Source organism: Vigna umbellata, chromosome 1 (assembly GCF_029865625.1).
Source record: "Vigna umbellata cultivar VRB3 chromosome 1, Vumbellata_1.0, whole genome shotgun sequence".
Classification (NCBI taxonomy): domain Eukaryota; kingdom Viridiplantae; phylum Streptophyta; class Magnoliopsida; order Fabales; family Fabaceae; genus Vigna; species Vigna umbellata.
This window is the reverse complement of record NC_142165.1, coordinates 97,653,123-97,666,687: the sequence shown is the minus strand read 5'-3', so window position 1 is coordinate 97,666,687 and position 13,565 is coordinate 97,653,123. Positions and strand designations below refer to the sequence as shown.

Here is a 13,565-nt window from a genome sequence, read left to right as displayed (position 1 = left end):
AAAAATATATTAAAAATATCAAAATTCAAATTAATTAGTTTTATTTCAACTATTATTTAATTATATTTTTCATTAATATGTTTAAGTATTTATTGTATTAGAACTTGGTTTGAGGAGAATGTAACTTAGATAGTAGCCTCGGATAAAGTTTTGGAAAAATGTATGGGTAAAAGGGTGAGCATTTAGAGATTTGTATCCAAGATTATATGTAAATTAAAATAAAAAATAAACAAGCATAAGTAAATATGGGAAGTGGGAATAGGATAGGGAATGAATTTGCTCGAGGAAATAATTGTTTGAATAGGAGAAATTCAATTTCAATCTTTTACATAAGAAATAAAGAGGAAAAATATTGATATCCATTGTGAATGAATGGTGAAGATATGATATACACGATTCAATAGATTGGAGAACATTTGATACTCGTCCATAGTCCATGAAGGGTTAAAGTAGTCACCAAAACGTGAAATATATACAACAAAGGTAGGGATTTTATACGTACATCATAATCAAATTTACGAAAGCTTTCAACCAGTTCATTTACTACAACTCAATCATAAAGGAAATAAAATTTGGAAAGAGATGTAAATGATTGTATGATGGAGAATAAAATTTTAGTAATACTAGTGTTAGAATAAACAACAAACATTTCAGTTTTTCAGTTACATTCAGTTCATTTCTTATATATATTGTTGTAATCACATACTGTAAAAGTGAATGAAATTTTTGAGAAGTTATTCAGTACATTGAGTGTCTTCGTTTGCTTTATGTCTCATCCTCTATTTGCTCTGGTGTGTAGTGACTCTGGTCGTCGCTGGTGGAAGAGGGAAACCCTATCAGAGCATCTCTCTCTACCTTCTCTCTCTCAAACTCTCAGTTTCTACTTTCTCTCTCTTGTCACGTGGTTGCAGTACTTTTATCAGCAGAAGATATTTGAGTTGGTGTTTTTCTCGCTTTTGCCCCTAAGTCTAATATGGTATCAAGAGCATAGGCTGTATTTCCTGGTGTGTGTGTGTGTGTGTGTGTGTGTGTGTGTGTGTGAAGTGGGTGTGTGATCTGTGACTGGAAGTGTGTGTATCCAGAAGAGGAGAAAGAATGTTTCTTTAGGTGTGTGAAAATCAAAGAAACTACAAGATTATAGCAAGAAAGGATGGCGAGAATTGGAGGAATACAAGAACTATTACCAGTGTTTGATAGGAAGCAGTTTGATGACTGACGCATCAAGATGCAAGCCATCTTTGGCTTCCAGGATGCTTAAAAGGTGATAGAAGACGGACTGTCTGAGTTAAGTGACAGGGCGTCTGAAGAAGAAAAGAAGAATTACAAGATACAAGTGAAACTGAACAACAAGGCAAGATTCTTGTTGTACTAGTGTGTTAGCCCAAAGATCTTTAACAAGATCTCCAAGGCTGCTACTGCTAAGGAGGTATGAGGCGTCCTAGTGAAGACTTATGGTGATGGAGATAAGAACAAGAAGGTAAAATTGCAAGCACTAAGAAGACAGTTTGAGATTCTTGTCATGGATGAGAGTGAAATCGTGGCAGAATACTTTGACAAGGTACAATAATTGGTGAATAAAATGAGGGCGTGTAAAGATGAAATATCTGATGAGTATATTATTGACAAAATTCTGAGAACTCTAACATCCAGTTTTGACAATGTTGTGGTGGCTATTAAGGAGACTCGAAAAATGGAGATCATGGAGATTGAGGAGCTGTTGCACTCATTAGAAGCTCATGAGTATCGCATCAATGAGCGCAAGTAGTGCCAAGAATAGGCCCTACAGGCCATATCTCAGTTTAAAGGGAAAAAGGTGTTCAAGAAATGGAGTAAAGGTAGCAAGAAAGGTAAAGTTTCACAAGAACAGCAAGGAGAGGATTCCAGCGAATTTGAGAAAGGAAAAAATCATAAATCTGGAGGAGAATGGAAGTTTGACAAGAAGAAAGTCAAATGTTACAACTGCCAGAAATTTGGTTACTATGCTAAGGAATGCTGGAAGGGAGAAGGGGCGAAGAATAAGCCTAAGGAGAGGGCTAATCTGGCCTAGGAGGAAGATTCAGACTCTGAAGCAATGATCTTGATGGCCAATACTGATGAAAATCAACCAGAAAATACCATGTGGTATTTAGACTCTGGATGTTCCACTCACATGACCGGGAGAAAGGATTGGTTTGTGAGAATACATGGGGTTGAACATGGTAAAATTAGACCACATTTTGGCTGCAGAGGGTTCTGGTAGGGTGATCTTGAGAGGTGAAGATGGAAGATAGGTGATAATTGAAGAGGTACTATATGTACCTGGCTTGAAAACCAATTTACTAAACTTGGGGCAGCTTTTACAGAAGGGTTACATGATGAAAATGGAGAACAACTACCTCAGTATTTTCAACCAGAATAGGAAGATTATTGTACAGGCCCAACTGTCACAGAACAGAACATTTAATGTGGTGATGGAGGCAGTAAATCACCAGTGTTTTACTGCAATAGAGAGTAAGGAAGAATGGTTGTGGCACCTCAGATTTGGGCACCTAAATTTTAAAGATCTCTACCAGTTAAGCCAGAAGAGTATGATAATTGGCTTACCAAAGGTGAACATCCCAGAAACAGTGTGCAATGAGTGTGTTCAATGCAAACAGAGCAGGGGTGTTTTTCAAAAATTTCTACCACAGAAATCTGCAGAGAAGCTTGGGATTGTCTATTTAGATGTATGTGGCCCTATACAAGTAGAAACACCTGAGGGCAACAGGTATTTCGTGTTTTTCATTGATGATTTGACCAGAAAATGTTGGGTTTAGTTGTTAAAAAGAAAAGGGGAGGTACTACAGATGTTTCAGAAATTTAAAAATATGACTGAAAGGCAAAGTGAGAAGAAGCTGAAAGTCTTGAGAACAGATGGGGGAGGAGAGTATACATTCACTGATTTCAAAGACTACTGTGAAAGAGATGGAATAGTTCATGAGGTTACCCCTCCCTACACACCACAACACAATGGGGCAGCAGAGAGAAAAAATAAAACCATATTGAATATAGTCAGGTGCATGCTGAAGAGTAAAGGGTTGCCTAACTTCCTATGGGGTGAGGTTGTACTGACAGCCACCTACATCCTAAATCTATCTCCAACAAAGAGACTAAATGGTATAACACCAGAGGAGGCCTGGACAGGAGTGAAACCAGATGTCAAACATCTGAAAATTTTTGGTTCTCTATGCTACAGACATGTACCTGATCAATTGAGGAAGAAACTAGATGATAAAGGGGTTTCATTGATTTTGGTGGACTATCATGCTATAGGGGGATATAAGTTGTATGATCCTACAACAGGGGCAACTTCTATCAGCAGAGATGTAGTAGTTGATGAAGCTGGAATGTGACAATGGGAATCAAATGAAAAAGAAGGACCAACCATTGTGTTGGAAGATCTAACAGTGGAGGCAGAAGCATGCAGGAAGGAGGAGAGAATTAGAAGATCATCTAGAATCACTCAGCTGCCAACACACCTGAGAGATTATGATCTAGCCTATGATGCAACCATTTCATCAGAATGCAATTTTTTTCACTATGCCTTAATAACTGAAGTTGAACCAGTGGAGTTTGATCAAGCTATGAAGGATGAAAGGTGGTACAAGGCTATGCAGGAAGAACTAGATTCAATAGTGAAGAATTAGACTTGGGAATTGACAGAGTTGTCTCCCAACAAAAAGCCAATAACACTAAAATGGATTTGTAAGTCCAAAATAAATCCACAAGGTGTGGTGATTAGATACAAGGCCAGATTGATGGCCAAAGGGTTCTTACAGCAGGCTAGGATAGACTATGGAGAGGTGTTTGCACCTGTGGCCAGAATAGAGACAACTAGATTGGTGGTCTCCTTGGCAACACAGTTCAACTGGACTTTGCATCAATTAGATATAAAGTTTGCATTCTTGAATGATAACCTTGAGGAGGAAGTTTATGTTGTCCAGCCTCAGGGATTTAAAGACAAAAGATATCCAGATAAGGTGTATAGATTGAAGAAAGCTCTATATGGGCTCAAGCAGGCTCCAAGGGCCTGGAATCAGAGAAAAGATGGGTTTATGAGCAGTATTGGGTTTGAGAAGTGTGCTTCTGAACATGGAGTGTATGTTCAGGGTTGTCAGCATAATGGGAGAGAAGAGAAGTTGATAGTATGTTTGTATGTGGATGATCTGCTAATCACAGGAAGCAGTGAGGAGAAAATCACTGATCTCAAAGTTCAAATGTTACAGGAATTTGAAATGAGTGATTTGGGGCGGTTAAGCTACTTCCTTGGGATTGAATTTACCAAAACTGATGGTGGAATGTTGATGCATCAGTCCAGATATACATTGGACATGTTAACTAAGTTTGACATGGTTCATTGCAACGCTGCAAACACTCCAGCAGAGGTGAATTTGAAGTTTGAAAAAGACCCTGAAGAAGAAGTTGTGATCCTACTGAATACAGGAAGATGGTTGGAAGCCTAAGGTATCTATGTAATACTAGGCCAGACATCAGCTACACTGTAGGTTTGATTAGCAGGTTTATGCAGAATCCAAGAATTTCTAACTTGAATGATGTTAAACGAATCCTGAGATACTTAAAAGGGACATACAATCTTGGAATATTATTGCCGAGAGGAGAACCAGGAGGAGAGGTACGAATTAATGCTTATTCAGACTCAGATTGGTGTAGAGATAAGGGTGATAGGAAGAGTATTGTTGGGTACGTGTTCTTTCTGGGTGGAGCACCAATCTCATGGAGCTCTACAAAAAAACCAGTAGTGGCTCTTTCATTCTGTGAGGCAGAATACATTGCTGCCTGTGAAGCCACTTGTCAGGCAGCTTGGCTATGTTCTTTGATAGAAGAGTTGAAGATGGAGTTAGCAGGAAAGGTCAGACTGCTTGTGGACAACAAGTCAGCAATAGACTTAGCCAAACATCCTATGTCACATGGGAGAAGTAAACACATCGAGACTCGGTTCCATTACATCAGGGAACAAGTCAGCAAAGGGAAGCTCGAAGTGATATACTGCAGATCCGAAGACCAGATTGCAGATATACTCACTAAAGCTTGAAGGTGAACGATTTCTAGTACTTAGAAATCAAATCGAAGTAAGAAGAGTAGAGATCGGTGAAGATCGACTGAAAGTGATTTCGAAAACCTAGGGTTTTCATCACCAAGTGAACATGAGCTTGGAGGAAGGGGTTTTCACCATTTTAATCGGTGAAAAACTGTTTTAAGCTCAAAGGAAGTGTTTTTACCGGTTTTAATCAGTGAAAAAGTTCATAATCAAAGGAGATGGAGTTTTCGCCGATTCAATCGATGAAAAAGAGGGGTTTCTTCGAATATCATGTTTTTGTTTAGGAGGAGTGTTAGAATAAACAACAAACATTTCAGTTTTTCAATTACATTCAATTCATTTCTTGTATATATTGTTGTAATCACATACTGTAAAAGTGAATGAAATTTTTGAGAAGTTATTTCGTACCTTGAGTGCCTTCGTTTGCTTTCTGTCTCATCCTCTGTTTGTTCCGGTGTGTGGTGGCTCTGGCCGTCGCTGGTGGAAGAGGGAAACCCTAACAGAGCATCTCTCTCTACCTTCTCTCTCAAACTCTCAGTTTCTACTTTCTCTCTTGTCACGTGGTTGCAGTACTTTTATCAGCAGAAGATATCTGAGTTGGTGTTTTTCTCGCTTTTGCCCCTAAGTCTAATAACTAGATTAAGAATGTGGATATGAGTGAAGCATGCAAACACTAAGGCAAACTTCTCCTTTTCTTTTTGTTCAGATTGGTGCATATGTTGTATAACGATATAATCTATAACACAACAAACCTTAGGAATTTTGGATCACACATGCAATATTAATAGTTGGTTTGGTAGATACATAAAGGAAGGGTGCAAAAGGACGAACTTAACACATATAGTCTAGTTTTTGGCTCGGAATGCATGTGAAGATAAAATGTAGGATGAATTAGAAGAAAGAGAAATAAAGTGTCTAACAATAAGAGATGATACATAACAATAATGTGAATTTTATATCTATTGCAGCTAAAGAAATCTTCGTCTTAATAATATGATAAGTTAATTACCAAATGTGATATCCTAGATACACATTAAGTATAAATATTGAATGCTAAATTAATTACACATATTAGAGGTTTGCTCCTAGGAGATATTATTGAAATTTCTTATATCTTTATAAAAGATGTAAATCTTCACTTTAATATCTATTTTGTTTGATAATTATATGTTGATTGAATTGTTAAATGTGCTAAGAGTTTTATTATAAGATGTACAACCTCAACTGTGAAATATGTAGACTTAATAACAAGAAAAGCACACAAAATACGCGCGTATATATATATATATGATAAAAAGAAAAACCACTACAATAAAAGTGAAAACAAAAGGAATCATTTTGTTATCAAGTCTCAAACCTGGTTCAATAAATCTTATATATAGCCTATAAAAGTAAGCTGCATGTTGACAAAGATTAATAGATAACAGTAATAATAGTAAAACACAAATAGAGTTTAATTTTAAAATAATTTCTTTTTTTAGTTTCTGTGTGTATACGCACAATTTAAATTAGAAAATATAGGGATGGTAGGGCCAACCCCTAGCCCCATGTGGTTGTGTCTCTTGCCATATACATATATGGTTTTATCTCTTGGATAACCCCAAAAAGTAGGTATTAATATTATAAAGGAGTAGGAATTAATGCGAAATCACAATCAAAGTATTAATACGTTTAAACCTATCCAAAAGCACCATTTGGAACATTGGTGTAAAGACAAAATAAAAGAAGGTTGATGATGGGCTAAGAGAAAGTAGAGAAGACGCAACTTGATTCTTTTAAAGGATAATATTTCTATTATTTTTTTAAGTTGCCACTCGGTGTACTTTTTGAATAAAAAAATTAGGTGAAGATGAAGAATGGTTTATATGATAATAAATAATATTAAATTAAACTTTTTCACACAAGTATTTTCTAAGAGTGGACATATGGTCTTCCAAGAGTAATTTATATGATCGGAATTTTCGTTTTAGTTTTTTAAAGTAAAGTGTTTTAATAGTTTGTTACATTATATCTCTTGAAATCTAGACCAAATCGAAAGGTAAAATATAATTTAAAAAATTTTAATTTTATAATCTTCAAAACTAAAACAAGAATTTATCATTAAAAAATATATATATCATTACAAAAATACTGTACGGTATGATTAAAACAAATTCCTTAATCTCATTCTTTTGGAAAAATAAATAAACAATATTAAGAGTTTTAAAATAAACATTATTTAAGACTGTATAATGACGTTTTTGTTTTTATTTATTTATTTATTTTACAATATTCAAAGAGAATGATGGTTTAAAGGAAAAAGGACACTTATGGATAATAACCTTATGATGTCTCATCCTAATAAGACAATAAAAAGTCGAACCTACCATATACTAAATGCAAATCTTTGTCCTTTACACTCAACCTTATTTAAGGTCAAGTATATGCACACTATTTATAGCGACGTTCAGAAAAAATTCATAAAAGAAAACTTACATAAATAATTTATAATTTTAACTTATTTTTTCTCTTTGAAAATATTAAGAAAAAAATGTTACTTTATTAATATAGTAATCAAATTTTATTGCACAATAGAATTTTACTACTCCCTCCTTTTTACATGACATAGGTTCTGACATAATTATTAAAATATAGTCTTGAATAAATATTTAAGATGACACTTAATTTAAATTAACCTTCTTTAAAACATTTAATAAAAGTATTTAAAGAAGTTAAAGTTTAATTATGTAGCACCATCTTCCGTCAAAAAGTTGAAGTTTTATTTTACCATAATACCCCTCAGTTATATATTATATAATTTCACTTTCCCTGACGGATTGTTGTATAAATTTTTTAATAATTATTGAATGTGATTTTGTTGACCAAGAGAATTGGAAGTGTCCTTTGTGTTGAAAAGTTAATTTAGTAATTGCATTAGGTGTGGGTTAAAATGTCCTTGTTGCTACTACATGATTGCAGTGTTTAATATAAGAAGAAAATCTCACCACTCCAACATCACGTCACACCAACCTTACCCCATTTTTCAACTTCATTTTTCTTTTCTTTTATACTGTCAAGCAATATTATTAACAATGAAATAGATAAATAACAAATTTTAATATTTGGAAAAGAATAATCATATTATAAGATTAAAAATTTGCTTACTTTTTAAAATTAGATCTCAATATAAGTTATATTTATTTTTTTGAAGAAGTTAAAAGAAGATCTACCTATGTATTTTGTAGTTTTCTTTCAAAACCAGTTAAATTTAGAGTTTGGTGGTTTTTTCTCATTACTTAACAATATTTTCTACTCACATTAATACTAAACATTCATAAAATATTTCAGTAGTTGATCTCCTCTCTCTCTCTCTCTCTCTCTCTCTCTCTCTATATATATATATATATATATATCATTTTTAATTTTTTTAAATAAATCTTTTTTATTTATTGAAAATCAAATATATAAATTATCTTAGAAAAAGAAAATAATAATTAAAAGTATAATTTTTCATTGAGTGAGTTTCTCCTATATTTTTGTATAACGTATAATCAATAAATAGTATACAAAGTAGGGTAAGTTACAATTCTTTTGACAACTTCATACAATTATGTTATACTTTCACAACTCTATATTATATACTCAAATCAAATATATATAATTAAATCAAACACATCATGCATACGTAAAATCAACGTCTTACTTTCACATTTAGCTTATCTATATCATGGTATTATAAAAAATATAACTTTATTTACCTAATTAAGTTTCCTATATCTAAAACTTTGAGCTTTCCAAAATCTATGCTCTAACAAAAAAAAAAGTTAAATATGTACCCAAAAGACTCAAACCAAATTTTTAATTATACTACAATTTTGAATTAATAGAGATTCATATCTATCTTATAAAGTCACATGCAAAACAACCCATCACACACCATGAATGCAACTTGCCAAAGCTAAGTTAAAAAAAAGACTTATTCATGAAGAATTTTTTATTGGACATCATTACTTTATTCTATACTAGGATTTTTGTTACAGACACAACTCTTACAAAAAAGAATAACATATTTCTAAAAAAATTAGAGAAAGAAAATAAAAAAGAATTTTATAGATAAATGGTGTGTTTTTTAAAATAATTAATTTTTTTATTTGTTAGTTTTATGCTTAAGGAATAAAATATTTCTTCTTTATATACCACTTATACTCTTAAATTATCTTTTAGATTATTACACACTCGTCCTTTTCTATTTCTCAAACTCTAAATAATACAAAGTTTGAAAAAATAATACTTGAAACAAAGGAAGAAATTTTAAAGCGTAAGAGAAAAAGAGAGAGTTATGATAAAGTAAAATAATAAAGTGACAATGAGAATATAAATTAAAGAAAATAAAATCACCAGACTGGAAAAGGAAATACAGAAAGGGGATGATTCACTATTTGTCACCTTTTCTAATTCTATGTGCTACATTGCTTTCATTAAAAGTAAAATTTTATTATTTTAAAATTTAACTAATAGTTTCTATATATAAATAGTTTATACCCATAGTTATTGTGCCACTTGTTATATTTCTTAGTGACATCTATACTGTTTTCTAATTTATGGTTGCACGTCTTTACATGTCCATTTCACCAATTAAATTAATGAACATGATTAATTAAGTAATATTCATGTACTTTAATTCTTTATAACGAATAAAAGAGGAACAAATTAAAAACACGAGAGAAATAAAAGTATCGGACGAAAAAAATACATATTTAAAAGAGATAAAGTTATCTCATTTTAATAATTATAGTAATTGGTTATAAAATATATCTATTCCATTTACCATTTTATAATTTTTTTCACAAATTTTTTCAAAAATAAATTCTAAAAAGTTATATAATTTTTTTTCTATAGATTAAGTTGGGTATAATTCTTTCATTTTATAATATACATTTTACTATTTCAAACCTTGGTTTCGTGTTTAATTTTTGGGCCCACAAGCTTACATGAATCAGATCCGAATAAAATATTTTGTGTTTGGGCTTCAATAAGCTAAACTTGCGTGACCCAGATGGACTTGAAATTATGTTTGGAGGTGTTCACTAAAAGTAAGAAATAAATTTGAAATTTCTTCTGATTCATCTACAAGAAATTTGCACCAAAAGCTTAGTATTTCCTCCACTCATAACAGACCTTCTCCTTCCCAAGAAAACTCTTTGGATCAAATCTCTCATTTAAAACGAACTAAACTCCTTCCACACATCACATTTCTGCAATTTCATTGAGATGATCAAATGAAGCATCATAATACAATAACAGCAACAATAATATACAACAAATAAATCGCTTACAATCAATGTATTATTTTTATTTGGACCAAAGAAAACATTGATATACTTTTTTTAACATAAATTTGTAGCAAAATAATTAATGTTTCATTGAAAATTAAACATATAAGTAATTCTTTTAATGTTTTTTTATTAGAACTTTCAGTTGAATACTTTGTGAAGTTACATCACATGTATTGAAAATTTTGACAGTAAACAGTGCTAAACATTAATGATCTATATCCCTTTTCACAAGTAAGAAAGTTTGACGTGCAGGAGTTATTATGATATGAAAAAAGTCTACTAACAGAAGACACCCTCGACGTGGTTTTTTCTTCTTCTCTTGTTTTTGTGGAGGCTTGATGACCACCTTGATGGCTGCATCAAAAACTGACTTCACGTTCTGCAATTAATTGCATTGACAATAGGGTCATTTGCAGAAGAATTTCAGAAATAACAGTCACTATTATTTATCTGCAAAAGTGGCAAACATTGTTTTCTGAAGCATGGCTTTATTATTGCAGATATTTCAATTCCAAACCTATCATTAGGGTCAATTCCTTCTTTCGCATATTCTCTTCAGAGAACTAAATTTCCTTAGAGTATAGAAATCAAAGGACAACTGATACTACGGTCCCATAACATAATTGACTTAACTTTTTCCACACACAACAACTCAGCTTTCTCACCAGCCACCTCAGCCAAATGGATCATTGCCATTATCCGATCTTTCCCAAGAATCAAATTTTTTAATTCATTAATATTATGATTAAAGTTATCTAAAAGAAATGCTGCCACAGGCTTGCATTTCCCACTACAATGATCAAGTATTGTACCTAACTGATAGAATAAACATACCTGCTGAGTTTTTGAGCTGCACTCAATATAATATGTAGCTCCTACTAGTTTACGCAATTCCTCACCCTGATAAAAAAAAAAAAACCAACAGTTTCAATCAACACTGTCTATTGAATTTTTTAGGTGGCTGATAGAGTAAGAAATTGTACTTGCTCAGAAGTCACAGCCACCAGACCAGGATGCTCAGCCAAATAGTGCTTATCTTCTCGGAGATCTTCAAGATTACCATAAATACAGCATTATATGCAGAATATATATAGATGGGTTGTGGTTGAACAGATAAAATCTTAACAGCATTAAGCAAAGGAGGCCTTATGAACAAAATGGGCATCACAAAAAAAAAAAAAAAAAAAAAAAAAACTGAAAATAGATGATAGAATGTATATGATGGAGACAGATTGCAAGACCAGTTCTTGAGACTTACCCAATTTGGTGCCAACTAGCACCACTGGGATGCCAGGAGCAAAATGCTGCAGTTCAGGAACCCACTGAAATGTGTATATATAAATTAGAAAATGCAAGAGAAACCAGTAATATTGTTAATTTCTTATTAGCCTGCATGAATTTTGTGATATGAAATTTATACTATAGTACTTTTGTTAAAACTTAAACTTAATTATTAAGTAGAAGTGTTTTTGTAGCGTTATGAATACTTTATTAATACCATTCAACTACAATTTAATCCCGTTGAATAACCAATCCAGTTTCAAGAAGCAATGAATAACATAGCTGAGAACCTATAATACCTTCTTCAACACATTTTCGTAGCTTGCATGACTAACTAAAGAGAAAGCCAGGACAAAGACATCTGCCCCCCTGTAGCTCAAAGGCCTCAGCCTGTTGTAATCCTCTTGACCTAATGACACATTGGATATCACAAAATTCGTGCAGGCTAATAAGAAATTAAATTGCATAAACTGAAAAATAAAATTTAAATTTAACTTAATCTTATAAAATAGAGTTAAGAAAGTGAAACTTGTTCAAACTTGTATAATGTAAATTGATTTTATCTGGTATGCTCTAAGGTCAGAAAAACCAGTCTTGTTCATCAATGCAACATTGAATAGTCACGGGTAACTACTCTCATCTCTCACACTCCTAACCACTCTACATATAAAATGTATATGATATACAAAAATTGACAAGTCTGTGTAAACATACCTGCAGTATCCCAGAGGCCTAAATTGACAGTTGTGCCTTCAACAACCACATTTGCACTGAAATTATCAAACACTGTTGGAACATAGTCCTGATAATAGCCAAACATCCCCCAATCAAATATACAAACCATAGGGGGCAAAAGGAAAAAATTAGACTCCAAAAACTAAAGGCAGAGAAATTCAACTGAAACAAGATATTAAGGAACAACCCACATGAAAAAGTTTAGTCCTTTCAAAGAGAATTAGAGAATTTCCTTCTCCCCCAACCAGAATGCATGAAAATGAGAGACATTGATTTCATGAAATATAATATTGATATCATCAAGAAGCATAACTGTAGCTAAAAGATAGCCAGCAAAGAGTTGATACCGTGGGGAATTTGTTGCTTGTATAGCAAATGAGCATGCTAGTTTTGCCTACAGCTCCATCCCCAACTGTGACACACTTGATGAACCTCGAAGCTGTTGCTGCCATTGAACTCGAATTGGTGCCAACACCCCAACAACAGAACAACAGCAACAAGTTCTCAGAAAAGGTGTGTTTTGGTTGAATTTAAGTGATTGGTTGGGAGAGAGAGAAGGAGAGTGAGTGAATGTGTGTGTATGTGGCGGCACTTCACATGATTCTGCTGTCCCTTTCTTTTCTGAAACAGCTTGTACCATCTTTGATGTTCGGTTGCCTTATTTTTCGGCTTTGGGGAAATTAAATTTGACAGTTAAACCATGAAGATGACATAATGTATCATAAAGATAAATGTGTGATTGTAGCATTTTAATTTTAAATTATGAGTTTGTTACCCACTCTTTGATCACGTGGAGAGATTCATTTCAATTCTTTTTATTAGGGTGAAGGTGGTTAGGTGCATTTATAAGTTATAGCTAACAACCATGGTGGTCACCGTTACCATGTCTGTGCTGTATCCATCATCGTCGTGGGGACTAATATCAGTAAGTACTACTAACTTTTTTATTTATATTCTCAAATTTTGATTTGTTACAAACGAAACACATGTCTCAAATCTCACGTAACATTTACTGTTACGTACTGTATTGCTCAAAAAGGGGTAGCAACAGCAGCAATCGAATCTAAGCATTTTTAGCAATGTTCTGGTTCATAAAGAAACGCATATTTGTTATATATGATTCTTTAGTTTAATCGTTGGATTCATTAATCGAATAT

At 33.0% G+C, this 13,565-nt stretch overlaps 1 protein-coding gene across 2 annotated transcripts; it reads right to left on the bottom strand.

Annotated features, from left to right (window-relative positions):
* Window positions 1–10,021: 10,021 nt before the first annotated feature.
* On the bottom strand, window positions 10,022–13,032 carry LOC124821007 (rac-like GTP-binding protein ARAC8). 2 transcript variants are annotated; one of them, XM_088105003.1, is made up of 8 exons: window positions 12,756–13,031; window positions 12,388–12,475; window positions 11,973–12,082; window positions 11,651–11,714; window positions 11,376–11,440; window positions 11,227–11,292; window positions 10,677–10,771; window positions 10,022–10,311 (listed from the first exon to the last, which is right to left on the bottom strand). In XM_088105003.1, the coding sequence occupies exons 1-8, from the start codon at window positions 12,858–12,860 to the stop codon at window positions 10,272–10,274; spliced, it is 633 nt and encodes a 210-aa protein (XP_087961129.1). In that variant the 5' UTR covers window positions 12,861–13,031; the 3' UTR covers window positions 10,022–10,271. The 2 variants fall into 2 exon arrangements, with proteins under 2 accessions (XP_087961129.1, XP_087961128.1); XM_088105002.1 differs by lacking the exon at window positions 10,022–10,311 and having other exon boundaries at window positions 10,319–10,771; window positions 12,756–13,032.
* Window positions 13,033–13,565: the final 533 nt, after the last annotated feature.

Coding starts and splice junctions, on each gene's coding strand:
- LOC124821007 (XM_088105002.1), bottom strand. CDS start 12,860: ATGGCAGCAACAGCTTCGAGGTTCATCAAGTGTGTCACAGTTGGGGAT. Junction 11,441..11,650: donor GCTAGTTGGCACCAAATTGG/GTAAGTCTCAAG, acceptor GTAATCTTGAAG/ATCTCCGAGAAGATAAGCAC. Junction 10,772..11,226: donor GCAGCTCAAAAACTCAGCAG/GTATGTTTATTC, acceptor AATTAATTGCAG/AACGTGAAGTCAGTTTTTGA.